Source organism: Argentina silus (assembly GCF_951799395.1).
Source record: "Argentina silus genome assembly, chromosome: 6".
Classification (NCBI taxonomy): Eukaryota; Metazoa; Chordata; class Actinopteri; order Argentiniformes; family Argentinidae; genus Argentina; species Argentina silus.
Genome location: NC_139660.1, coordinates 24,369,917 through 24,397,601, shown reverse-complemented (window position 1 = coordinate 24,397,601; position 27,685 = coordinate 24,369,917). Strand labels below are relative to the sequence as shown.

The 27,685-nt window shown below is 40.7% G+C and overlaps 1 protein-coding gene across 1 annotated transcript in view; it reads left to right on the top strand.

The window, feature by feature from the left end:
* Positions 1-25,072, top strand: part of wdr18 (WD repeat domain 18) — a gene marked incomplete at its 5' end in the record, with an annotated part of 75,259 nt that extends 50,187 nt beyond the window's left edge. Inside the window, 3 exons of the mRNA XM_083672274.1 lie at positions 7,168-7,334; positions 12,365-12,433; positions 24,256-25,072. Coding sequence (XP_083528400.1) covers positions 7,168-7,334; positions 12,365-12,433; positions 24,256-24,384 — 365 coding nt within the window. The 3' untranslated portion in view covers positions 24,385-25,072. The remainder of the gene's footprint in view (positions 1-7,167; positions 7,335-12,364; positions 12,434-24,255) is intronic.
* Positions 25,073-27,685: the final 2,613 nt, after the last annotated feature.

Here is a 27,685-nt window from a genome sequence, read left to right as displayed (position 1 = left end):
CTTCTTTTAGCTCTGTTAGCTCTGTTTAGATTTGAAAGCAGACAATTACTATGGGTTCAAAGTAGAGATTCTCACCTTTTTAATTCATTGTTTGGTTTTTTTCAGATTGGGTTCACCATTTTGAAAGTATATCTACATTTCTTAAACAAAGTATAAACATCATATATTGTCCAAATAAAGAACTCATGTTTAGTATTTGAACCACAATCCTTGCAATAACTGCTTAAGGTCTGCAACCCATTGACCCCACCAGACACTGGGTATATTCACTGGTGATGTTTTGCCATGCCTGTACTGCAGCCATGTTTAGTTGTTTATTTTAAGGTGTTTTTGCCTAAAATGTTGTCATTAGGAAATGAAATGCATGTTCAATTGGATTTAACTCTGAAGATCGACTTGGTCAGTCAAGAACTTTCCGGTTTTTGTCCCTGAAAAACTCCCTAGTTGCTATGGCAGTATGTTTGGGTTATTGTCTTACTGTATGATGAATGAATTTGGAGGCATTTGCTTGTACTCGAGCAGACAAGATGTTTCTGTAGACTTCAGAATACATTCTGCTGCTGTCAGCAGTAACATCAATTAAGACAGCATGACAGCTTACTTTCACTGATCACAGTATATGAGAAGGGCTGATCTGCTATACTCTCCCTCACTGTCCCTCATTCTAGCCCTCCCCCCTTCCTGCTCCCATTATCCCTTAACACCGTCCTCAGATTTATTCTTGTCATTGCACATGGCATGTAAACATTTTTGATTGAAATGAGAGCTTTCTTGAATCAATCATGTGAAATACGTTCAACATGAACTCACCGTGCCAGAGCTAAAAAAAAATGAACTGTGCTCTTTGCTTTGTGAGCGTCCATACAGCCAACTGCTGAAATGCTCAGTATCAACTGAGAAACATTATATTGCTATGAGTTCATTAATATGCAATTTTGTGGACACACTGCCACATATGTTCCATGTCTGACATAATTTTGTGAGTCCATGAAGACATGATTTGTTCTAAATTAAGGTTTATCCAAGGATTCTTTTTTTTTTTTTTTTTTATAAATGTTTTAATATATTTTCTATATTGAAGACATCAAAACTATGAAGGAACACATATGGAATTATGTAGTAAACAAAAAAGTGTATGTAAACAAACCAGAATATGTTTTATATTTTAGATTCTTCAAAGTAGCCACCTTTTGCTTTGATGACAGCTTTGCACACTCTTGGCATTCTCTCAATCAGCTTCATGAGGTAGTCACCTGGAATGGTTTTCCAACAGTCTTGAAGGAGTTCCCAGAGGTGCTGAGCACTTGTTGGCTGCTTTGCCTTCACTCTGCGATCCAACTCATCCCAAACCATCTCAATTGGGTTTAGGTCGGGTGATTGTGGAGGACAGGTCATCTGACGCAGCACTCCATCACTCTCTTTCTTGGTCAAATAGCTCAAATAATCTGGGGTCATTGTCCTGTTGAAAAACAAATGATGGTCCCACTAAGCGCAAACCAGATGGGATGGCATGTCGCTGCAGAACCAACAGTGTCACCAGCAAAGCACCCCCACACCATCACACCTCCTCCTCCATGCTTCACAGTGGGAACCACACATGTAGAAACCATCCGCTCACCTTTTCTGCGTCTCACAAAGATACAGTGGGTGGAACCAAAAGTCTCAAATTTGGACTCATCAGACCAAAGTACAGATTTCCACTGGTCTAATGTCCATTCCTTGTGTTTCTTGGCCCAATCAATTCTCTTCTTGTTGTTCTTCCTCAGTAGTGGCTTCTTTGCAGCAATTCAACCATGAAGGCCCGATTCACGCAGTCTCCTCTGAACAGTTGATGTTGAGATGCGTCTGCTACTTGAACTCATTGATGTGCATTTATGTGGGTTCTGATCTGAGATGCTGTTAATTTGTGGTTTTTGAGGCTGGTAACTCTAATGAACTTATCCTCTGCATGAGAGCCAGTTTCATCATAGCGTTTGATGATTTTCGCGACGACTTGAGGATACATTCAAAGTTCTTGAAATTTTCCGGATTGACTGACATTCATGTCTTAAAGTAATGATGGACTGTCGTTTCTCTTTACTTAGTTGAGTGGTTCTTGACAATATGGATTAGAACAGTAGTCGAATAGGGCTATTCACTGTATAGAACTGTGTACCCAACCCTACCTCTGCACAACACAACTGATGGTCTCAAACACATTAAGAAGGCAAGAAATTCCACGAATTAACTCTTGACAAGGCACACCTGTTAATTGAAAACCATTCCACCTCATGAATCTGATTGAGAGAATGCCAGAAGTGTGCAAAGCTGTCATCAAAGCAAAAGGTGGCTACTTTGAAGAATCTAAAGAATCAAAAATATAAAACATTCTGGTTTGTTTAACCCTTTTTTGTTTACTACATAATTCAATTTTTAAAGAAAAACCATTGAATGAGAAGGTGTGTCCAAACTTTTGACTGGTACTGTGTGTATATATATATATATATATATATATATATATATATATATATATATATATATATATATATATATATATATATATATATATATTACAAACACACACACAGTATGTGTGTATATATATATACTCACAGAACACTACACTACTACTGGGTATGGCCTCCCTTTGCTCTCAGAACAGCTTCAATTCTTCGTGGCATTGATTCCACAAGATGTTGGAAACATTCCTTTGAGATTCTGGTCTATGATGACATGATTGCATCACGCAATTCCTGCTGATTTTTCAGGTGCACTTTCAAGCTGTGAATCTCCCGTTCTACCACATCTCAAAGGTCTTCTATTGGATTCAGATCCGGTGCCTCGGAAGGCCACTGAATAACACTGAACTCATTGTCATGTTCATGAAACCAGTTTGAGACAACTTTTGCTTTGTGACATGGTGCATTATCATGCTGGAAATGGCCATTAGAAGATGTGTAAATTGTGGCGATGAAGGGATGCACATGGTCAGCAACAATACTCAAATAGGCTGTGGCATTCAAGCGATGATTGGAGGCACCGGCGCCTCTATGTGGATACAGCAGCAGTAGATTGAAGACCAATATCTTCAGGCTACATCGTAACTGTCCCTCCTAAAGACCTCTTCATCCCCACTACCCCCCTGTGCAAGTTTCTCCTGTAAAGACATTTTAAAAATTGTGACTGCCAATAGCCCCTGGTCCTAGCATAGATACATTTTTCTTATGATGACTGATGGATAGATGATTCACTTACTTCGTCATATGTATTTGTTGTATGTTGCTTTGGATAAAGGCATCTGCGAAATGCCATAAATGTAAAAAATAGCTAAAAACTGCCACCCCAATTCATAGTAGAAGACGATGAACTGAGAGAAGTCATTCAAATTGCATCGGGGAGACACCTGTCAATCTGCCCTCGAGAGGAACCATCGTGTCAAGAATACACACTTTGTATGAAGGCGAGAGGGCACGGAGGATGAACATGCTAGATCAAGCAAAGGACGTCGCTCTCACAGGGGACCATTGGACTTCTGTGAACAATGACAACTACTTGGGCGTCACAGTGCACTTCACTTATAAAGAATGGAATCTGCAATCGTTTCCACTAACTGTGAGTAAAGCAGAAGAGCAACTATGCTGAGGCATGTGCTGATCATTTTCTGGATGTCTCAAAAGAATGGAAAATCAAGGAAAAGTTAACCACACTTGGCACTGACAGTGCTCGTAACATGGTTCCAGCCGCGAGACTACTTCCATTTGAACCCCTGCCCTGCACGGCCCACAGTCTGCAAAGATCGGTCACTGTTTCCCTTCACGACAGTGGATTCTAAAGTGTTCTGGCCAAATGTTGCAAAATTGTCAGGCACTTTAAGCATAGTCCATCAAACGCTCAGCAATAAAGAGAACAGCAAGTTGCACTTGGACAGAAGCAAGAATCACTCATTCAGGACGTTACAACAAGATGGAATTCTACCCTAGAGATGGTCAAGCGAATCCAGCAAAACAAATCTCCACCGACCACTACCCTGGCTCAGCAAAACTGCAAGGTTGCCATGTTGACTGCACAGGAGCTTGCCGAACTGCAAAAGCTGGAGGAACTACTTGAACCTTGCAGGTAAGTTAATATTTTTTTCTCTTCTCTGTCTGTGTGTCTTCCATGTGTGTCCTGTTTTTTCTCTCTCTTCCTCTGTGTCGTGTGTATGTGTGCTGGGTGCTCTCCCTCTCTCCAACTGTGTCGTCTTTGTGTGTGTTGTAGCTCTCTCCCCATGTGTGTCTCTCTGTCCCCTTGTGCATATGTGTGTTCTCGCTCCCCCGTATCTTCTGTGTTTGTGCGTGCATGTGTATCATATGGACAGGAAGGTACTGAGTGTCTTTCTTTGTGTAATTGATTAACAATTTACTGACATGTTTAAAACATCTTGTGCTTTCCATTGCAGATATGTGACTGAACTGTTGGGGGCAGAGCAGTATGTCTCCTGTTCAGTGGTGTTGCCAGCCTTGTGCCACTTGTTCAGAGTTATGGAACCCTCAGACGATGATCCAATCTACATAGTGAGGTTCAAGACAGTGTTTGCCACAGACCTAGCTAAATGGAAGGACAGCACCAACCTCACATGGCTGAAGATCGCTACTGTACTTTACCCCAGGTTTAAGGACCTAACATGTCTTCCCAAAGCTGAAAGGAGTGAGGTGTGGGCTTCAGTAAGCAACCTGGTGATGGGGGAGAGAGGCATGCACAACAACCATCTGCAGGGACAACAGAGAAACAGCCTCCAAAGAAGAGGAGGATGTCCGTCTTCTTGCTGGGTTCTTCAGATATGGATACAGATGAAGGGGAAGAGTCCATAGAAAAATGTGTGGACCACTACAATGCAGGGCTCAAAATGGACATGGAGGGCTGTCTACTATAGTGGTGGTCAAAGAGAGAAGGAGCACATGCCAGGTTGGCACGCAAGTACCCGTCAACCCCTGCAATCACAGTGACTTGTGAGAGGTTGTTCTCACTCTCAGGCCACACCATCCAAAAGAAGAGAGCTGCGTTGTCCCCTGATAATACAAACAGACTGGTCTGTCTCAGTAACTGGCTGAATGCAAAGGAGGACTAAGCCGAATTGTTATTGTTGTTGTTCTATGGAGCGAAAAAGAGCACACTCAGCAGAATCTTTCCTTGTTCTTTTTTCATATTTGCATGGACTATTGTGGACCTTTTTGAAATTCAACTGGCAGACATGGAACACATTTTTTGTTGTTAATTATCATTTATATTTGTGCATATGAGAAATGATTGCCTTCTAAGCTGATATCTAATTTTAATGGCCTTGATGGTTTTGAAATTCAACTGGCACTTTAAAGGGGATTTATAAAATCCTAAAAGCTCGTTTTAGGATTTTTTTTTAATATATATACTTCACAAACTTTTTGTAAAGACCCCAGGGAACAGTTTTAAATAGCCAAAAAAGAGTAAAATGTGTCCCCCTTAACATATAGGCCTGGGTTTTGTTATTATTTCTGTTAGTGCATATAAGAAATGGCTTTTAAGCTGACAGTCAATTTTGATGGCCTTCTTTTGAGTTGATTCTCTGTGATTTTACATTTAGATATCTATTATTACAAGCTTCAGTCTTAAGAAGAAAAAAGCGATTAATCGTGATTAATCACAGCAAATTGTGCAATTAATTACTCTTTTTTTTAATCCATCGACAGCGCTTATATTAATAGGGGTTTGTCTACATCATCCTCTACCTCCAAATATAACGAGATGTCGATCATTTATCATCAGTTGGGCTCGACTGTGATTGTAAAAGTTGCATAAGAAAAAAAAGTTGGCTTAAGAAAAGAGCTTCCTTCGAACTGTGGAACCATTTTATACAAGGCTGCATGATGACACATCAGGGTTAGTTATTAATGTGTGTAACCTGTCTGTAAGGTCACTATTTGGCAAGTATCAGCAACTATACAATATTCAAACTCATGAGTTGTAACATCAAATAAACAACAGTTTATAACTGTTATATACCACTTAAAATCCTTTATAAAGGGCACATTAAAGTAAAGGGTTACCTAACAACTCTAATTTATGCTGGGCATTTTCCCTTCTCTTTTGGTAGTGCCAAAAAGCGCCTGGCAACATGGGAGCACAGTGGTCCAATGATTTGTGATCATGGTCCACTCTGAGCCAAGATGGCTGTCTCACCCCAGACAGGTTGATATAGGTCTGTCAGGGCCTTTATCAAATAAGATTCCTTCCATAAGTCTCTGGGCAGGCAGACAACACACTGATGCGCCCTGCAAAGAAACCTAAAAAAAAACTCCAACCGCCAACACCCCAGGAAAGATGTTTCTTTCCTAGCAGACAGATGGTCAATTCCGATGATTTGATGCCCACTTGTGGAAGACTGACAGTAATGGGCAAATAAATGATTGGCCGTCAAGTTCAAAAGTTGAAGAGCACTAAAGCCTCATGTAAGTGTTAGCTTTGTAAAAAATAAAACTGAATGGCAACCCCTTAGAAAAGCTTTGTGGTGGTCATTAATAAGGCTAGATAAGGGGTTATGGGAGACCAGAGATTACTAGTCCTCAATTTCCCCCTCTCTTATTGATCTTCACTCCCTTTAGGCAGGTATAGGGATTAAAGTGTAAAGATGTAGGTCACATTTCTGGATGCACGTAAGGGAAAACTGCACAGCTTGTTTGAATTTTCAAAAGTGTTTTGACAGCACAATCAAATCTTGCGAGGTAGGATCTGTTCCTAGGAGAGTCTTGGTGCGTTTTCTCTGTTTAACACTGCAAGAGAAGAACAAAAGAGTGTTCCCCAAGTATTTTAACAGGGAATGAATGTGGCGTTTTTCTACGTGTTTTCTCAACCTTGGCATCTTTGACTCTGTTCAAAGTCTTGTATAAAACTTAGCCAAGTGGATGTGGCATATAAAAAAATAATTCTTCCCCATTTAGATGATTACATGAGCCCTGAGGGTGTTGAGATATTTCCCTTTATCTCCCTTTTCTTTTCCACTATACTTCTTTCGTTCTCCCACTTCCCATCCCTATTTCTATGCCCCTCCATTCTTCACATTTCCCCCCTTTTCTCTCTAATACCCTTTTTTTTTACATTCTCACAATGTTTCACTCTCCCACTTTCTCTTTCTCTCTCTCTCTCTCTCTCTCTCTTATCCTCTCACTCTCTTAGGTCCGGTCACGAATGCCTTCATCATACCGGCGCCTGCGAACATGTTCCTGCCAGACAGCCGCCCGGGCATCCCCCTGCCACGCTTCAGCCGCCATCTGAACCCCTCGGAGCAAGGCGAGGGCGGGGAGACTGGAGGGGTGTGTCTGCGTCTGGCACCACATACACAGGTCAGTCACCACTTTGGGACATCCCTTAAAACGATCCCCTAAACCTAACCCCTACTCTAAACCCTGAACCTGACACTGACACTATAGTGAAATATTGCATGTCAATAGAGTTGTGGTTGAGTCTACAAATGCAATGCCCGAACCATCAATAAACTGTCTACATAGTATTGGGGACTATGCAAATATAGTGGAGCCAGACTTTCCAGTAAGGTCACTGAGTTATGATTAGATTTAGTCATATGATGCAGAGTTCAATACATGGCCTTCGAGCAACTCGGGTGTTTGCTTTGATTTAGCACTCTAGCCAGATAGTAATGAAAGGCGACAAAGGGACATGACTTTGTAGGGTATTTGGCAAGCACATGGTCAATCACCGGTACCTCAATGATGAGCAAGGCCAAACATTTCTTTTACGCACATTGTCTTTGACTCTTGACCTACTTTTAACGCTTAACTCTCCTACTCATGCAGTCTACATGAATGTCTGTGATATTGTTTGGAGACAGCTGTTTGTTGTGCACCATTAATCTTAGCGGTGTCAAAATCAATTACACAGGGGCTAAATTAAATGGTGATGCAGAGGTCTTTGAATTACCTACCACCTGCTCACTCAGGGTATACACCTTTTTAATTACCACTCTGCCATGTTATTCTATCTCTCTCTCTCTGAGGTAATTTATTTCCATAATGGCTAATCTCTGTGCTGCTGGGAATATAACTCGCACTCAAGAAATGAGCTTTTTCCCTTGTGCTCTGAAAGCCAAAGAAACACAGCAGACTAATAAGAAATCTTTTTTTTTTTTTTGAACACAATATTCCCTGTCGTGACCCAGGGGCATGGCCCCAACATCACACAGCGCATGATGGTGATGTAGTACACTGCATTCAAGTAACGGTTATTTGCTTTCCTGTGCACGTTTTAGCATTTGTGGTTGGGCCTGTGGGCGCTGTAAGTGTGTATATACAGGCATATGAGTATGAGTGTGTGTTACTCTGCTAGAAAAAAATAAATCAGCCACACTTACTTCTCCACAGCCGGCCCTTAGATAATCCAGAGGCCATTCTCATCCAGGCCCATCAGTAAGCCCGTTATTGGGTTGGCTGCCTGGGGTGACAGGCCAAGGGAAGTCTTAAGAGATATTGAGCCATACATGCTGGCGGGCTGGCACTCCCCAGTGAGGTTCCAGATGTAGAGGGTGGTTATTTGTGACCCATTTAACTGTGCGCGTGCATGGTCATGTGAGCATGAAGGGGTTTGACCTGTGTCCTTCTCCTATTGATTCCAACCTTCCATGTGTGCACTGTACGAGTATGAGTGATTAAGGTAGACCCTCACACATTTCCCCCCATTATTTTGTATGTGCATGTGTGCCACTAACTAAAAGTGTGTTGGTGTGCATGTATCTACATGTGTGAACATTGGTAATAGAGGCTGACCGATATTATCGGCCAATATTGGCCTTGTACAGAAATATCTGTATGAGCGCATATTCTTCAGATAATGCACAGGTTAAGCATAAGCAGCTTGGCTGTGTATTCCAATCAACCTTGTCGGCATGGACTGCACGATGTAGGTTTGTTTACTCTTGTGAAGAGAGTGGAATTTACCCCTTTGAAAGTTAGTCTTGGGGAGGGCTGGAACAAACCGTATTTGAGGGTATTTGGTTTCACCATTCAGAAATTACAATTAAATTTTTTAGACATAGTGCCCCTATTTTAGACCACTCAAGTGATCGGACAGATTAATATGATGTCCAAATTAAACACTCATGTTTAGTATTTGGTCGACAATCCTTTGCATGCAGTAACTGCCGGAAGTCTACGGCCCATTCACACAAAAGACGCTGGGTTTTCTCTGGTGATGCTCTGCCAGGCCTCTACTGCAGCCATCTTCAGTTGTTGTCTTTTTGCCTCAAATCTTATCAGGAAATTAAATGCATGTTCAATTGGATTTAAATCTGAAGATTGACTTGGCCAGTCAAGACCTTTCCACATGTTGGCCCTGAAAAACTCCCTAGACTCTTTAGTACAGCTGGTGACGTAATTCTTTGATTTCAAATTGAAACTTTTGGCGTATAGAGCCAAAAGAAGAACAAAATGCTTCACTGTCCTATAACTTAGGCAAGGCACTGTATGTGTATGTAACTATGGGCCGGTTTCACCGACAGGGTTTAAATTAAGCCAGGAGTAGCCGTTATTGGGGCAGTTTCACAGGCAAGGATTAAGCCTGGTCCTCGACTAAATCACATTTTCAATGTAAAATCTCCATTGAAGATGCTTTTTAGTCTAGGATTAGGCTTAGTCTGTGTCTGGGAAATCGGCCCAATATGTACTAGTTAATCTAGAACATTTAAATAGTTTTCATGAACGTGACTTAAATTTGGCTTAGTTAGTCGGAGACCATGGAGTCCTGGAGTAAGTTAAGTAAGCCTAAATGAGAACACCTGGGTTAAGCCTCATTAGCTTAAGTATGAGCCCATGCTGTTGATCATAAAAACCCGGTATGGAATGGAAAACACCATTACTCGTGTGAATCTGAGACAAAACAATGGCAGAGGCAAACATAATTTTTTCAAAAAACTTGAAACAATCCAGTTATTGAAAGTAAAAAGCATAAAACTGCTACTGAGCAAAAGAAAGAGAGTGGTTGGGCTGCAATTTGCAATGAATTCAATGCAAATGAAAATGTAACCACAAGAACAGTACAACAACTTCAGTTTGGAAGATAACTTCATTATTATCAGTATTTCACATTTCTCATTCATATTTTTGTGACATCACTTATATTGAATGATATCTGCCTTTATAGACCTGGAACTTAAACTGGCTTTAAAAAGAGAGAATGCAGAGATCAGAAGAGAGCGATTTGATAGTAGTGGTGAACCACCAAAAAAAGACAAGACTGATGAATTGAGCTGTCTGGAATAATAGAGCACCAGCAACCTCTGGATGGTATACCAGACGATGACCATTTGGACATTTCAGATGAAGAACTGAGCACAAATGGTAAAAATACCAAAGGAAGTAAATTGGTTACTTCCTTTGGTAAATACGCTCACCGAGGACTTTATTAGGAACACTATACTAATACTGGGTAGGGCCTCCCTTTGCTCTCAAAACAGCCTCAATTTTTCATGGCATTGATTCCACAAGATTGTCAGTTTCAAAGGAATGTTTCCAACATCTTGTCGAATTAGTGCCACAATGAATTGAGGCTGTTTTGAGAGCAAAGGGAGGCGCTACCCAGTATTAGTATAGTGGTCCCTAATAAAGTGTTCAGTGAGTGTACATCAATTAAATAGTGTAGCGTTGATAAATAGAGTTCATAACCACCAGCTCTACATCTATTAAATTACATTCCTGAGCCACAGCACTGCTGGTTTTCATTCTATACTTCAAAATTCAATTGCCCATTACTCACATAATTACACAATTGTTCTCAATTCAATCACGTCCTTATGTTAAAGTGTTGTCTTAGTTTGAGTATAGTTTTGAGTAGTATTTCAGTATTGGCCATTATCAACAGATTTTCACACAACATTTCCTGGCGAAGTGAAGTTGTAAATTAACTCTGTACACAGCTAAATCTTGTAATAGAATATAATTGTATATACAGTCTATACACACAAGTCATTTGTTGATTTTATAACACACAATATTGCCCTCCAATAATGCCCTCATCCTTTCAATGGGCTATGTGCCTTTACTCACACACATGGGAGCAGACGGGCCATATCACACGTTTTGGCAATGGTTATAACATAATTATAGAATGCTTCCAGATTTTTTTTATGAATTCTGAGATTTTTTATTTCAACGGCCACATGTAAAACACAATAATTGAGGAACTGTCAGGGAAGAAGGGGGATGTGGCTATCACAGCGGCAAAGTGATTTCAATTATAAATGTCACATGCTAAAACATGCGTGAGCATGTTGGGAGTAGGGGGTACATGAGTAGGCAATGATCAACATTAGCCTCCATGTCTAAACGGTCCTTAAGGAGCTTACACTGAGCGTGTCTTACCTGAATGGAATGTGTAGTGTGTGTGTGAAGTCATACATACTTGTGCGCAACAGTTATGTATTAGGGTACTTAATGATTGCAATATCAGGCTGTATGCTACTGTAGAAATAGGTCTCACAAAAAAAAAAAAAATAGAGAGATCAGAACCCGAACGGACCAGTGGACAATCAGACCCGAACCTGAATGGACTAGTGAACAACAAGACCCGAAACCTGATCGGTCCAATTCTAGTGCTGACCCGATTAGACCCAAGTGATAAAAAAAAAAAGAGTCTAATTTAGTTAGTATAGACCTTATTGATGTTTTGGGGAATAGACTTTCTCCCTTTCGTAATAACGTGCCCCGATGAGGTAGCCTGCCGGTAGGCTTATCATTTTAATTTAACCTAACCCTTTAATTTAACCTAATCATTATTATGATAACGCACCTGTAAAGTTGGAGTGAATGATTGAATGTGACATCATGAACATGACTGTGAAAACAAAATATTATGATGTGATGATTTTGAAATGTGTCATGTTATAATGCGGGATATGTTCTGTCATTTTGGGAATCGGGACAAATAGCCAAAATGTGAGAGGTGTTCACCCTACTCCATCTCACATTACGTTGCTCTCTCTCTTGCTATGATAAACTCTATATGCCCACTATATGCATTGCTCTCGTGATCAGAGCTGTTTATCGGGTCCACTCGGGTAAGTCAGCTCTAGTATCATTTACCTGAGAGCCATGGAAATCAAACAATACCCGGACCCAAAGGGCTAGTTGAATTTTTGGACCTGTACCCACTTGGGTCTCGGGTTTTCGGGTTTGGGTGGACCTGTGAAGACCTCTGCTGTTGATGAGGATCCAAACAGATGCTTGCACACACACACACACACACACAGAGCCTTTTTTTTTTTTTTACTTTTAAGATGAATGACTGAATACACAGACAATATCACACACACACATGCTTACACACAAAGCTAATTGTTTGCCCATTTTGTTTTCTTGTTCATTAGGCCCAAGAGGAGACCTACTTAGAGAAAGCTAACCAGTTCTATTCCCTCATGAGTGCCGTAACAGACAAGGTGAGTGGGCTGAAATTTAAATTGGTGAAATTACGCAGCACAGCACCCCCCAAGATGTTATTTAAACATACTTTCAGCAGTTTTTTGTGCATTGGTCAAGATGTTGATGGATTCCTTGTTAAGGTTAAAGAGCAAGTCGTTATGTTAACAGTGTTTAAAAGTTATCTATGTGTGGGTCAATGTTTTATACAAGTTCCTGCCATCATGACCTCTGGCCTCCCCACAGTGCTTCTTGTACTTTCTTCTTCAACCATTCCACAGACCATGTTTTACAATGTCATGTAAAATATGTTGTGACTATACCTTATCAATAATCAAAATGGTTCAAATTTGAATTACTCAATTAATTCATCTGTAATTAACCAAATGTATCTGTATATACCTGGAGGCACCACTAAGGACATTTTTGATCTATAACAGAGCATAACAGCTTCCTTAAGTTCCCTCTGAATTGTTATTACATTTGGCATTTAGCAGATGCCTTTATTAACTTAAGATACATTAAAATATCAGTCTCATTAATCTATCTGAGGAGAACTTGATGTCTTCATGAGAGCAACTATACACAATTATGCCTGCATAATAAATTACACACATCAATGAAGCATGCGTTAGTTCAGGCAGGACACTAAGTCGAACGGTGCAGCCGGTGCCGGACAGCTTATCTCACATATGCAAAACATCATAACATGTTCCAGGACAAGGCTTAAAGCAGCTGTTATGCAACACTCCATCATGGTTTGAACAGTGTGAAACAGTTGTAGACCATATATAAGATGGCAGTTCCATGTGAAGGTTTGGCTAAGACATTTGGTAATAGTTTGCTAATTGCAATGCATAACTAATATTAATAATCTGACTATATAAGTAAGTATAAATAATGTAATTATCAGTATGTGCAAAGAATTGTTGAGTGTGCTGATTTAGTGCAAGAATTAATCACATTAGGCATTAATGTACTGCAATGTAATGTACTGTACATGGACAACAGGCCATTCTTACAATGCTACTCACAGCTCATGACAAGAACCACACACCAGAACAAAGAAAAATAATATGTCCCTTTCCCTCTGTTATGTAGACTATATAGAAGTATTTAAATTTGGAGCTGTTTGTAAGGAGACGAATCAGAATTCAATTTGACACCACATAGAAAGCTCATAGCCATTTGTTCCATTGGGGGAAGAGTCAACTGAATAGGAGCAGTATTGATGTTTTCCCCCTTCACAGTGTGTATTATGAGAATAATAATTGTTGGTCATCCCACATACCGCCCCAGCCTCCACCCACTCGGTTGCTCTGTATTTAGCCTACCTACGGGGGGGTTTCATAGTTCCCTGCCATATTTTATGTCGTTAAACTTCAGGCAGGGAGCTATACAGAGCTATGCTGGAATTTACAATGTGAAGATCTCCCAAAGTACAGTACATATTTTTGGAACCAGGTCCCATACTTCAAATCCTGATATCCTTGCCAACACATTCCTTATTTAAACATGTCCACCGTGCAGTTTCACAGATTTTATTTATTGATATACCCAACACTTTATTAGGAACACCTGTACACCTTCTCATTCATGCAATTATCTAATCAGCCAATTGTGTGGCAGAAGCATAATGCATAAAATCCTGCAGATATGGGCCAGCAGCTTCAGGTAATGTTCACATCAACCATCAGAATGGGGAAAAATTCTCAGTGAATTTGACCGTGGCATGATTGCTGGTGCCAGACGGGCTGGTTTGAGTATTTCTAAAACTGCTGATCTCCTGGGGTTTTCACGGACAACAGTCTCTGGAGTTTAGAGAATGGTACAGTAAAGAAAAAACATCCAGTGGGTGGCAGTTATGCAGATGGAAACACCTTGTTGATGAGAGAGGTCAACGGATAATGGCCAGACTGGTTCGAGCTGACAGAAAGGCTACGGTAACTCAGATAACCACTCTGTACAATTGTGGTGAGCAGAAAAGCATCTCAGAATGCACAACGTGTCGAAACAATCAAATCAATGCCACGAAGAATTGAGGCTGTTTTGAGAGCAAAGGGAGGCCCTACCCAATATTAGTATAGTGTTCCTAATAAAGTGTTCTGTGTGAGTGTATTTATCCACTACTTTACCCCACTGATGTGTGGTTAGTGCTCTGAGCTAGTTTGGGTATATCAATGAGTAGACCACATTGATAATTAAGTCTCCTGAGTAGTCTTCTATCCTGTGTACTTATGGAGAAAACCTCTGACCATATACAGTGCCTTGGGAAAGTATTCAGACCCCTTCACTTTTTCCACATTTTGTTGTGTTATAGACTCAATTTAAAATGGATTAAATTAAAATAATTTGCCATCAATCCACGCACAATACCCCAGAATGACAAACCGAAAACAGGTTTTTAGAAATGTCAGTAAATTTATTAAAATTGAAATACAGAAATACCTCATGTACATAAGTATTCCAGACCCTTTGCTATGACACTCTTACAATTAGCTAAAATGCAAAAATGTCATCAACAAATCACTCAATAAGTTCAATTGAGTCCATCTTAATGCAAGGATAATTGTTCATGTAATTTTGGAATTAATATCTTTTGTTTTTATAGCGTCTCTGATTTGCATAGGAATCAAATACACACTGTCAATGAGTTATCAACATTTATGAATGGGTTATAACAGTCACCTATCCTTTCCTGAACAAGGAGTGGGAACCATGCATCATATAGTTTGAAAACTAGACCTTTTTGCAATATTTAGATAGCATTAATATGCACATTCACAAGCTGGTACATACCCCTTTAACTCATTAATTGTTAATGCTAAAGCACCAATATAGCATCATCAGAAAATACATAACAAACTCAAAATAGTATGCAATAACTTTGGAGGTTTTTTATATTGGAGGGATAAAACACTCAACCAAGAGGAAGTCCAAAAGTTTACCCAGTTCAAAGTCATTCACGAGATCCAGCTCAACTCAAAAAAGCATCCAAATGTCCTCCAAATCTAGAATCCCCAAAAGTAGGTAAACTCAAACGGCAATTCCCAAAAAAGGTAAATCCCAAAAAATGAAATGAAATTATAATTCCATATGAGGTAGGAGAGTCAATCAGCAATTTAAAAACTAAATTTGCTGCGCTCACCAGTATTGAAGATCAGAGAATGTTCTTATGTGAGAAGGTCAGTAATTGCTTTTAACCAGGCAAGTAATTCCATGGAAAAAATAAACGCTATACACTTCTGAACTAATTACTTTGCAGCAAACAAACACATATTCTCCCTTTGTTCTCGCACCGTGGCCATTTTGCTCTGCTCCATTTACCTTTTATTCCTGTTCACCTGTCTTTTTATTTAAAGAGACAGGTACAATTTAGCACAATCTACAGGATACCACTAGGTGGGGGACAAATCACTATACCGATAAATGTGTTCCCATTCCATTTATTTTCACATAGAAATACACATTGATTCACATTTCACATAGTAATACATGAATCTTTTTTTATACAATTTTACGTGTGTGGTGACCTTACAGGGTAACCAATATTTCTAACTGATGAAATGTGACCTTAATGTAAAATGTAACACTGTTTACCATTTATGAATGAGTTACAAATATTTGTAACTGAGGATAATTAATGTGCACCTACAGTAAAAATAGTCAAAGTAAAGTAGCCTCACCTTTCATAAGCAATTATGAACGGTAATGAATGTGCATAGGGGACATTAAGTAAAAATAGATAAATAGATACTTTATTGATTCCTGAGGGGAAATTAAGGCGTCACAGATATGAGCTGTGACAATAGAATAAAATAGACATCTGAAACATTGTATACAGTAAGAACAGTCCAGTATAATTTAACATCCCCCAGCCTGACTCTGATCACCCCGATCGAGCCAGCCGGAGGAGGAATTATACAGTCTTATTGCGGCAGGCAGAAAAGATCTCCTATAGCGCTCTTTAGTGCAACGTGGTTGTAATAATATGTTGCCAAAGAGCTTCTCTGCTCTGCCACAGTGTCATGTAGGGGATGGGAGGGATTGTCCATGATGGCCAAGAGTTTGGTCCTCATCCTCCTATTGGCCACCTCCTCCACAATGTCCAGTCTGACACCGAGGACAGAACCAGCTTCCTTTATAAGCTTGTTCAGCCTCTTTGTGTCACCTTCCTTGATGCTGCCCCCCCAGCATACCACCACGTACAGCACTGCGCTGGCCACCACTGACTGGTAGAACATGAGTCCTGCACATGCCAAAGGACCTGAGCCTCCTCAGGAAATAAAGCCGGCTCTGGCCACTTTTGTACAGGACATGTATTACCAATACAGTCTAGTTTATTAGGTGCACCCCCAGGTACTTGTAGCTCTGAACCACCTCCACGTCCTCTCCCTGGATGGAAACAGGAGACAGGGGGACCCTAGTCCTCCTAAAGTCCACCACCATCTCCTTTGTCTTGCTGATGTTAAGTAGCAGGTGGTTCTACTCACACCACTCAACAAAACTGTCCACCAGTCCTCTGTACTCGGTCTCCTGGCCTCCATTGATCGCAGAATCGTCCGAAAACTTCTGCAGATGAAAAGTATCTGTGTTGTGCCTGAAGTCGGAGGTATAGAGGGTGAAGAGGAAAGGAGCCAGAACCGTCCCCTAGGGGGCACCAGTGCTGCTTACCACCCAGTCCGACACACATCCCTGCAGCCATACAAACTGTGGCCTGTTGGTCAGGTAGTTTGTAATCCAGGAAACAATGGGGAAGTCCACCTGCATCCTCAGCAGCTTATCCACAAGTAGTAAGGGCTGTATGGTGTTAAATGCATTGGAGAAATCAAAGAACATGACCCTCACAGTGCTGCCAGGCTTATCTAAATGGGAGTGAGCTCTGTGTAGCAGTTGGATGATGGCATCGTTCACACCAATGTCTGCCTGGTAGGCAAACTACAGGGGGTCCAAGGATGTCTTCACCAGGGGCCTCGTGCTACCACCAGTTTTTCCATGGTCTTCATGATGTGGAATGTCGAGGCTACCGGTCAATAGTCATTTAGAACACTGGGGTTTCTTTTCTTTGGTACCGGTACCAGGCAAGATGTTTTCCACATTGATGGGACCTTTTCCAAACAGAGGTACTGAAGTACTCCACACACAGCTGGTCCACGCAGACTTTGAGCACTCTCTGACTCATACCATCAGGGCCCACAGCGTTCCTGGTGCAGAGTTTCCCCAGCTCTCTCTTCTGAGCCGTACTGATAAAGACACTGGAGCGGGGGGTGGTGGGGGGTCGTTGGCTGTGGCGGTGGTATCGGGGGCAGAATGATGGGCGCTAAAGAGTTGTGAAGTGAGGAAATGGTGGGGCTGGAGGAGGAGGAGAATGGAGGGGAGGTGTGAATGAAGTCACAGGGGCTGGAGGGGGTACTGGATTGGACAAAGGGGTAGGTGAGAGGTGTGAATGGGTCCAGACGGGGCAGGGGGAGGGGAGGGGGCCTGGTCCGGTAGCTGAGCAGGGCTGGAGGGAGGAGAAGGACGACGGAGTGGAGAGTCGTTGGTGGAACTGGGGGGAGGGAGACAATGAGCCCCCCCGCCCCCGAGTCAAACCTGTTGAAGAACTGGTTCAACTCATTGGCCCTGTCCAGATCTCCAGCTACTTGCGGGTCGTTAGCCTGCTTGTAGCCGGTGATCTTCCTCACGCTGCTCCACACCTCTCTTGTGTTGTTATCCTGCAGGCTGTCCTCCATCTTTCACCTGTAGGTGTCCCTGCTCTCCTTCAGCTTCTCCTTGAGCTTCCTCTGCACCTGCTTCAGTTCTTCCTTGTCACCAGACCTGAAGGCTCTCTTCTTGTCGTTGAGGAGGGCCATCAGGTCACTTGTAATGCAAGGCTTGTTGGTAGTAGGTATAGTGTTCTCCACACAGAAGTTAATGTAGTCCGACATGCAATGTGAAAGACCATCAATGTCCTCCCCATGTGACTCACAGAGAACTTCCCAGTCTGTTGTCTCAACACTCATCAGCCTCCTGTGTCCATCTCCTCACAGTCCTAGTGGTCACAGAGGCTCATACATGGGCTTGAGGTGGACTAGGTTGTGGTTCGATCTGCCCGGGGGGGGGGGGGGGGGGGGGTGCTGTAGAGATGTAGGCGGCCTTCACATTAGCATGTAACAGGTCCAGTGTTTTGTTCTCCCTAGTGGGGCACTTCACAAACTGGGAGAACGTTGCCAGTGTTTTTGTCAGGGTGACATGGTTAAAATCCCCGAAGATTGCAATGAATGCACTGGGGTGCTATTTCTGTCGTCTCGCGATAACAGCGCGCGTCTCACACACTGCCTCCGCGTCAGTAGAGGGGGGGATATATGCGACCACAAGAATAACAATAACATGTGGCAAATAATATGGGCAAAGTCCTACGACCAAATGATCCAACATTGCGTGATTTACAATAAGTAGTCAAACAAATAATTCCCATCAACTCTTCATTCATGCTTGTCTATACTGTAGTAATGACAGAGATGGCATTCACTTCTATGTGAAATAATGCAAAATTATTTGCAATTGTTGCATAGTGGTTGCACAGTTGGGAAATTGCATTTGCTAGTTTTAGACTGGATTTGTGTAATTATAGGTGTAATTACTCTTAGTTAATGTACTCTATATATGCCTCTATTCTACAATTACCACCATGACTACCATCATCCGATATGGTTGAAACAGAGACCCTCCTCTTATTGATTAATTTATGGTATGGCAAGAACTCATTGGATAACAGCAATAGCATTAATGTTAGTAACACATTACTCATTAATTATTGCTGGTAACGCATTAATAAATGGTTTCCGGTGTTACACTTTACATTAAGGTCACTGGTCAGTTGGAAATATTGGTAACCCATTAATAAATGCTGGTAACTGGTTAACATTGTGACATTTCATCAGTTATACATGTTGGTACCTCTTACAGTCATAGCCAAAAATATTGGCACCCCTGCACTTCTTTCAGATAATGCACCACTTCTCCCAGAAAATTGTTGAAATTACAAATGCTTTGGTATTCACATGTTTATTCATTTTGTTTGCATTAGAACAACACAAAAAAAGCAGAGAAAAAAAGTCAAATCTGATATCATTCCACATAGAACTCCAAAAATGGACTGGACAAAACAATTGTCTACTCATTGATATACCCAAACCAGCTCAGATCACAGAAGTGGTAAGTAGTGGATTGATATATCAACAAATAAAATATGTGAACCTGCATGGTGGACATGTTTAAATGGGGAAATTGTTGACAAGGACATCAGGATTTCAAGGGCCATGGTTAAAAAAAAAAAAAAAAACATGGTAACAGCTGTACTGTACTTTGGGAGATCTGCAATTTGTACTGTATGTAAAGATGTGTTGAATCTGTTTAGTGTCAGCCGAATCATCCGCACAATTCAGGAAATAACTTTCCCAACTGTGCAACCGCTGTGCAAACATTGCAAATAATTTTGCATGATTTCACATCATGGTTAGTTTTTAAAGCATCTATAAGTGCATTTATAAAGCATTAATAACTGGCTCCTGATTGCAAGCTCCCTATTTGGCAAGCAACAAGTGAATATCAAACAATCTAAACTAATGAGTTATAACTGTTTGTAAATAGTTTATAATTGAATAATAAACTGGTTATAAGTGATTTATTAACAAATTATAAACCCTTTACAAATGTAACCTTAATGTAAAGTGTTACCACTACCTCTTTAGAGACAATGTTTGTGAGCTGTTTGAATGCATTTTGTGCAGCAGCAAGTTTTTATTTTTTATTTAATTTTCTCAAAATTCAAGGGAGAACTATCCTTCTCTTCCTCAATGGACCAGCCTCCATCCATCATTGGCTTAAGACGCAAAATGCAAGGGTTGGGCTGCTAAAGTGCTGAAGGGGACAGTGCAAGGCTAATGAAGAGTATTTGCATAATTAGTCCAATGTCTTGTTCAGGTGCATGATTGCTTTGGGGACACACGTGTTTTTTTGCTCTGGTGGTTTTCACCCTGGGGTATCTAAACCTATGACCTGGGGGAGTTAGAATTCAGGTTGGAGGGGGTAGGAATTCCAGCACAATCCTGTCTGCCTTCTGCAGGACTCTAGCCAGGGAGAGGGATTACAGCTGCTGTTGCTGCCTGATGATTTTCCCACATGACCTGACAATCTTCCCTATCCGTTTGCTCTGTGCCACTTTCACATTCCCGTACCAGCAGGTCAGGCAATAACTCTGGATGCTTTCTATAAAAATATTGTATATATCTATTGTGAAAAGTATATATCTATTGATGCGATCAACATTTAAAACGTTTTTTAAAGGTATTTCATTATCTGATTCCCCATAAATTACATCTGGTCAATATAGCTGCGAGCAGCAATGAAACAGGATTCAAGCCATGTACGCATCATTATCAAGGTTATCAAACTGCATCAAGGTCAAAAGGCTCAAAGCAATAAAGTAGGAAACGTAGAGACAGTTGTTTTTTTGTAAGAGTAATGGTTAATGAAGAGAGCAATAAGGTAGGAAATGTAGAGCTAGTTGGTAAGGGTTAACTGACACTGATCCTCAAAGGTTAAGGCAATTTCAAACTTGTTTAACACCTCTTGTTAATTCAATATTCTCAGAGAAGTAACCATTATTCAGATTTTCCGAAGTTGGAAAAAGTCCAGGCAAATGACTTCTAGATGTATTTTATCGAAGACTTTCTCAAAATCTGTTATAAAAATATACCTAGTTTCCCCGCAGGATAGTAGTGTTCTATTGTTTCTAGTAATTGTTGAATATTATCTCCAATATATTGTTGTGGGTGTACTATTATGGGGTGTGTCCATCTCATGTTTATGTATGCAATTGTTCATGTGTACCTTTCCCTATCCAGTGTGTGCTCAGTACCCTGTTTGACATATGAATGGCTTGCGTCTTGCTCTACATTGCGGTGGATACTATCCTGTAGTGTTGGAGCTGCCAGCCTTGTTGTATTGTGGTACACATCTTTATTATCAGTAAACCGGAGATAAACAACGGTTGTCGTGCATATCCTTCGCCTCCTGTAAGTATTCTTATATCAAGACCAGAATCCTGAAAAAGATCAGATCCTGATAGCTATTGAATAAAGTTACCTTGCTAGGCTACAGTATAAGAGAATAATAACTCATCATCATCGTCATAACCCAAAGCACGACAATATCTTCCTTGTAGGAATCCTGTATGATCGTGATGAATAATGTCCGGGACAAACTTTTTGATTCGAAGAGCAATACCTTTTGCCAATATGTTTGCATTGCAACATTGGAGAGTGAGGGGCCTCCAATTATTTAAAAAGAAAAAAAGTTATTTGTACTGTCCTCCCAGTTCCTGCTTCAGTAGGTGAGAAATCAGTCCCTCTGCTTGTGTGTCGGACAGTTTGCCATTTATACATGAGTAATTAAAGCATGCTAATAGTGGATATTTGATTAAATCATAACATATTTGGTATACCTCTATTGGAATGCCATCAAGGCCTGGTGTTTTTCCTGTCTAAAAGGAGTCGATTGCTGACTGGAGTTCATCCTCTATGATTAGGCCTTCACAAGATTGATTTTTGTCACAGATGTTTTACAGGTTTTAAGGAAAAAATGTTTTCACAAAACTCAAGTTGTCACAAAAATCAGTGAAGTTGGAGGAACTTATATAAACATATATAATATAAATTTAGAAATATATATTTTTTTTTTATAAACTCCTTTTGTTTTACTTCTAAATTGTTCAGTACTTTTATAGAGCATTTATCAACACAGTTAATTTGTTATGTTCGTTTTTCTATTTTTTGTTCTAAATATTTACTCTTTTGTCCAACGTTTTTCTGGGAAGAAAATGTAATTCAGTGGCCTCTAAACGTACATTTAAAGGTGTCCCATACATAAGTGGGTCCACTGAACCTATATTATACAAGACACTGTTAGTACCACTCTATGGTTTCAATCCTTCCAAAACATGTTAATGTTTGGAAGAAAATACTTGTAGATTCAATTATATACAGACTTCTGATCATATACAAGTTGAACAGATACAGTAACATTGGCAATTAAGTATGTGAAAATTAATATAAAGGTACACAATTGAAACACTTGCTCCTACTACCTAGACACATATGTAGACCAAACTAACTTTTCAGATAAAACTTCCCTAGGAGGGTACGTAGTACATAGCTATATAAATTACCTGGATCATAGTCTTAAGTCTGCGAGCTTTGTACTCTGCCTCCAATTCGACAATGAGAGCACTGGGATCAGGCATAATATTACTGACATTAATAGGTAATTGCTTTTGATTAATACTTTACACATAAATTAGAGATAAAACCAGGAACATTTGCAGAACTCGTACCCAATTCTTGGTTACAGGAGGTTCTGGGTTTTGGATCCTCCTTCCTCTGCTTTGTGTCTGGGTCCACCAGCACTCATGCATGAGCTGTGATTATGGTGGTAGTTGAGCACCATAGATATCTTGTCTAGGTTAACTAATATAATTGATACTGAATGTAATGGAGCCAGCTGATAAGCCTGCTTACACCACGCAATCAACGACAAGTATGACTAGATAAATAGCAAAACATAGCAATAGTAATAGTTACTAGTTACAAGTTAGGGAAATAGTTAGGTATGTTCCGGCTAGATTTAGATGTACAGTATAACCAGCTAGCTAGTTATCCAACTTTTCAGGTACACTATTTTACAATCTATAATGGTAGCTAGAACAATATAAAATGCATTTTAGCTTCATTAAACCCCTAAACATCCGTTAAATACACTATTGCTTGTTTTTCATGTTGTAAAAGTAACATTGTGCAAAAAGACAACGTGACACAACCGGAAGCGAGTCATCTTTGACCCTGTGAATTGCCTGACACCGGTAGCAAAGTAGAGAACAGACAAGCTGACTTTCTCTCAGGGAAAGGTGCATTTTTCCCTAATCATGAAACATGAACCATCCCTTTAACAGGACAATACTCTTCTAATCTATGTTACGTAGTTGTGGCTGAATTAAAGCTTACTGTCACCCTAAATGTCATGAGTTCTTGTTTTCCTCTTGGCCATTGCGTGAATGTTGTGTGCAGTAATGCATGCGCGCAATTGTTTGCTAGGAAGTAAAGGTTGCTTTGGATTTTCCACAGAGGGATTTGTTAGCCAACCAGACAAGGAGGTCACCAGAGGCACCTTATCCCTGGGCTCAGTGAGCCGCTGTCGACTCCACCACTCATACACGTACACATGAGTCACAAGTGCCCCTAAAGTGGATTAGCCTCACTCTGTCCAAAACAGAGAGACGAGTGGCCTCACTCAGTTCTCTCCCACAAGCGAGCCCAAAGCCTCACCAGCGCGTCCACATCACAGCATAAGGGAGCAAAGACGTAAATAAACTTCCAACACAGGCAAAGAGTTCTCTCTCCCCTCTATGGCTCTCTTTAATCTGTGATTAGATGTGCAGTGCTGTCATCCAACGGGTGCCTGCGCTGCAGAATTGGCCACAATGAAAAATGTCAATATTTGCTTGCTGAGATTAGTAAGGGTTTTCAAACTAGATTTGGTGTCCTCACCAACCCCCACCCACTTGCAATAAATTCCCCCGTTCATTTACTTGAGCCTTTTGACTTGAAACACATTGCCATAAATATTAGAAGGTTCTCATCCTTTTGATGATGTTGAAAGAGAAAATTGTCTGAGAATTGTAGGCCTATGCAATCTATAGGTGGTCAGTTGAAATGTTAAGTTATATCCAACCTTTGTGTGTCTCCTCCATCCCCCTCCCTCTCTCTCTGTCTCTTTCTTTCTATCTCTCTCTCTCCCCCCTCAGAGTGTATTTGGTGATGGGGAGAACACCAAGGTGCGTGTGTCAGAGCTGGAAGAGGAGGTGAGGACGCTGAAGAAGGTCAACAAGGATCTCTACGACTTCTCCACACAGCTCCTCACAAAGCCCAGCTAGAGCAGACCTCCCATGCCCACCCTCCACCAGGCTCACCAACCCCAAGAGCTGGGCCACTTACCTGGGGTGCGAGTCATTAAGCAGGACGTTATTGAACAGTCGTACAGTATATTTACAAAGTTGATTACATTTTTGATAAAGGATCTTAATTTTAAAGGCAACGTGAAGAAAAGGGGCTGTGATTTGTGCGATATAGGTTGTGTGAGACACAGCCACAACCGCAGTCCAGTGTGGCTAGACTTACTGTCCAAATTGGACAGACTGTCCAATATCGACATCAGTTAATGATATCTAGTTTGTTGTTCACTTGACTGTCTCCTTTGTAAACCTGCTAACCCACTCAAATTTCCCCAACATGCTTTTTCGGCTTTCTGTTTTCTCTCTCGACTGTGACACGCTCACCAATGCTGAAGCATTCAACCAGCTAATAGATTCGATGGATTTGAGCAATAAGATCCTGCTGTGCACCAAGGTGTGTTGAGCTTAACATTGGGTGTGCAGCGACATACCCCAGAGTTGACCCCAATTAACTTCCTGTTGCAGAGGTCAAGCCACTGAGATGGATCTTTTAAGGAATCATGATCACAGATTAAGAGTTGAAGGGTTAACAGAGTGCAGTGTTTTCATTGTTTGGGTTGGGGGAGGATTTCTCGTTTTGTTCTGTAATAAAGACAAATGATTGACTGGATGTGTACTTTATTTCTTTCATGTGTGTTTTATCTTCACTGTAATAACAATGTTTGTACTAGTTGGAGACCATTACAAGTAACTACGGTAACACATTAAGGTCACATTTGGAAACAGTTTAATATTAAATGATCAACCATTTATAAAGAGTTATAAGTCATTTGTTTAGATTGATCGATATTCACTTGTTGCTTGCCAAATAGGGAGCTTGCAATCAGGAACCAGTTATTACATTTTTTATAAATGCTTAGAAAACTAACCCTGATGTGAAATAATGCTATATTATTTGCAATTGTTGCATAGTGGTTACACAGTTGGGAAATTGTATTTGCTAGTTTTTACACCAGATGTGTGTACTTATGGGTGTAATTACTCTTAGTTTATGTACTCTATCTATCTTTGCCTCTATCTAACAATTACCACCATGACTACTCTCATCAGATATGGTCCAAACTAAGACCCTCCACTTATTGATTAATTTCTGGTATGGCAAGATCTCATTGGACAACAGCAAAAGCAGACCGGTTCTCCAAGTCTCTCTGGGTACACTTTTATAATAATTGAAAACATTTTGAAAGTTTATTAATTAAACACCATTAACTCGCCTTGACTACTGCAACGCACTCTTGGCCGGTCTCCCCACCTCCACCATCAGGCCTCTGCAGCTCATCCAGAACGCTGCCGCCCGTCTGATGTTCAATCTCCCCAAATTCTCCTATGTCACTCCCCTCCTCCGCACCCTTCACTTGCTCCCGGTAGCAGCTCGCATCAGATTCAAGACCCTGGTGCTCGCCTACCAGGCGGCAAAGGGAAGAGCCCCTCCCTATTTGCAAGCAATGGTCAGCCCCCAAACCCCTGCCCGATCACTCCAGTCTTCCTCTACGTGGATGCAGCAGCCACACTACTCGGTCACGGCTTTTCACTGTCCTGGTGCCCCGCTGGTAGAATGAGCTCCCCTCTGCTGTCATGACTGCAGTCACTACCAATCTTCCGCCGTAGATTGAAGACCCATCTCTTCAGGCTACATCTTAACGGTCCCTCCTAACGATCTCTTCACCCCCACTACCCCCCTGTACAAGTTTATCTCCTGTTAATAATAGAAAATAAATAATAAATAAAAATCCTTCTTCTAGCATTGTGACTGCCTATGGCCCCTGGTCTGAGCATTGATTATCTTATGACTGATGGATAGATGATTCACTTACTTAAACAAATGTATTTGTTGTAAGTCGCTTGGATAAAGGCGTCTGCTAAATGCCATAAATGTAAATGTAAACCACAACAATAATATTTCATGATAATTGTCTAATACCGTAATAATGTCTGTATAAAATGTCTCTCTAGTCCAATGAGTGCCCTATGCTGTCTAAATGGTACAATGGTATAATGAAAGAGACATAATGCACAGTGCTAAGAATCATAGTCTGAAGCAATGATGGTCAAGGTCTGTAGGTTTGGATTCAATGGCTGCTACTGGGACACAACATACAGGTCACTCTGTCTGTTACAGCAGGTTATCTGGTTACAATTCAGCATGACTGGTATTTAAACAGTTTATAGGGCAAAAATAACTCCTATTTTGAAGGACTTTCAAAAAACATCACAAACCAGGAAGTGGGTTTGACAACCCACGTCCTGTGTTGCTCTTGTGTTGCTATCTTTACTCAGTATTCGGTAGGCTATGGCCAGCTGCTGCCTCGAAAAAAAAGAGAAAGATGTAAATCACAGAGCTAGCAACTTACTTCAAAGATGATGCTACTAACTAGCTGCACAAGCTGGCTAGCTGTATTCTCGTTTTGATACTGTCATGAGTAGCTAACGTATGGCTACTTAGCTAGGTTCACACCAGTCTGGCTTTCTCTTAAGCTTGAAACAACTTGTAGTTTAAACTGATAGTACACAGTTTGCTATATGCTGTGGGGGCCCACTATTGTTGCTCACTAGCTAGCTAAAATCAATGCAAAATGAGGCTAGGTAGTAGCTAGTTAGCTGTATCACCTGTAGCAAGCCTGTAAGTTGAAGCCAATGTGAAACACACGTGAAACTTTTTATTTATTTATCTATTTTAATTCTGCAGCAGGCCGGTAGCCTTGCTGCAGTTTGTTATTGGGTTATGTTTTGTTAAAAAAAAAAAAATTGTATAGGAATCAATTACACACTGTGTGGATCAGGTTGTCATTACAAACTGCTCAAGGACAAAACTGTTCAAGAATGCGAACCTGAGGCCTGGGGAGACTTACAAAAATCTACAAAGTTGAATGGTGGAGAGGAAAAAGCACAGTCGATGGGATATCATCTCAGTCACTCTACAAAATTGGTCTATAACCAAGTGGCCAAAAATAATCCCTTAATGGAAAATAATCTATCTCATATCCATAATTGTGTTTGCAACAATGAATTCAAGTGATACAGCAAATAAAGTGGCTGGAAATGTGTTTATTCGCTTTTACTACAAAGCTTGGTGCAAATCCAGCACAATCAATGCAGTTTCTGCACCATCTCTCCTGTGAAGAATAGTGGTAGCTGCATCAAGTTATGGGTAAGTTTGTCTGATCATCCACTGAATTAGTTATAATACATTCACAAAAACATACAAAAATGCAACTGTAACTGT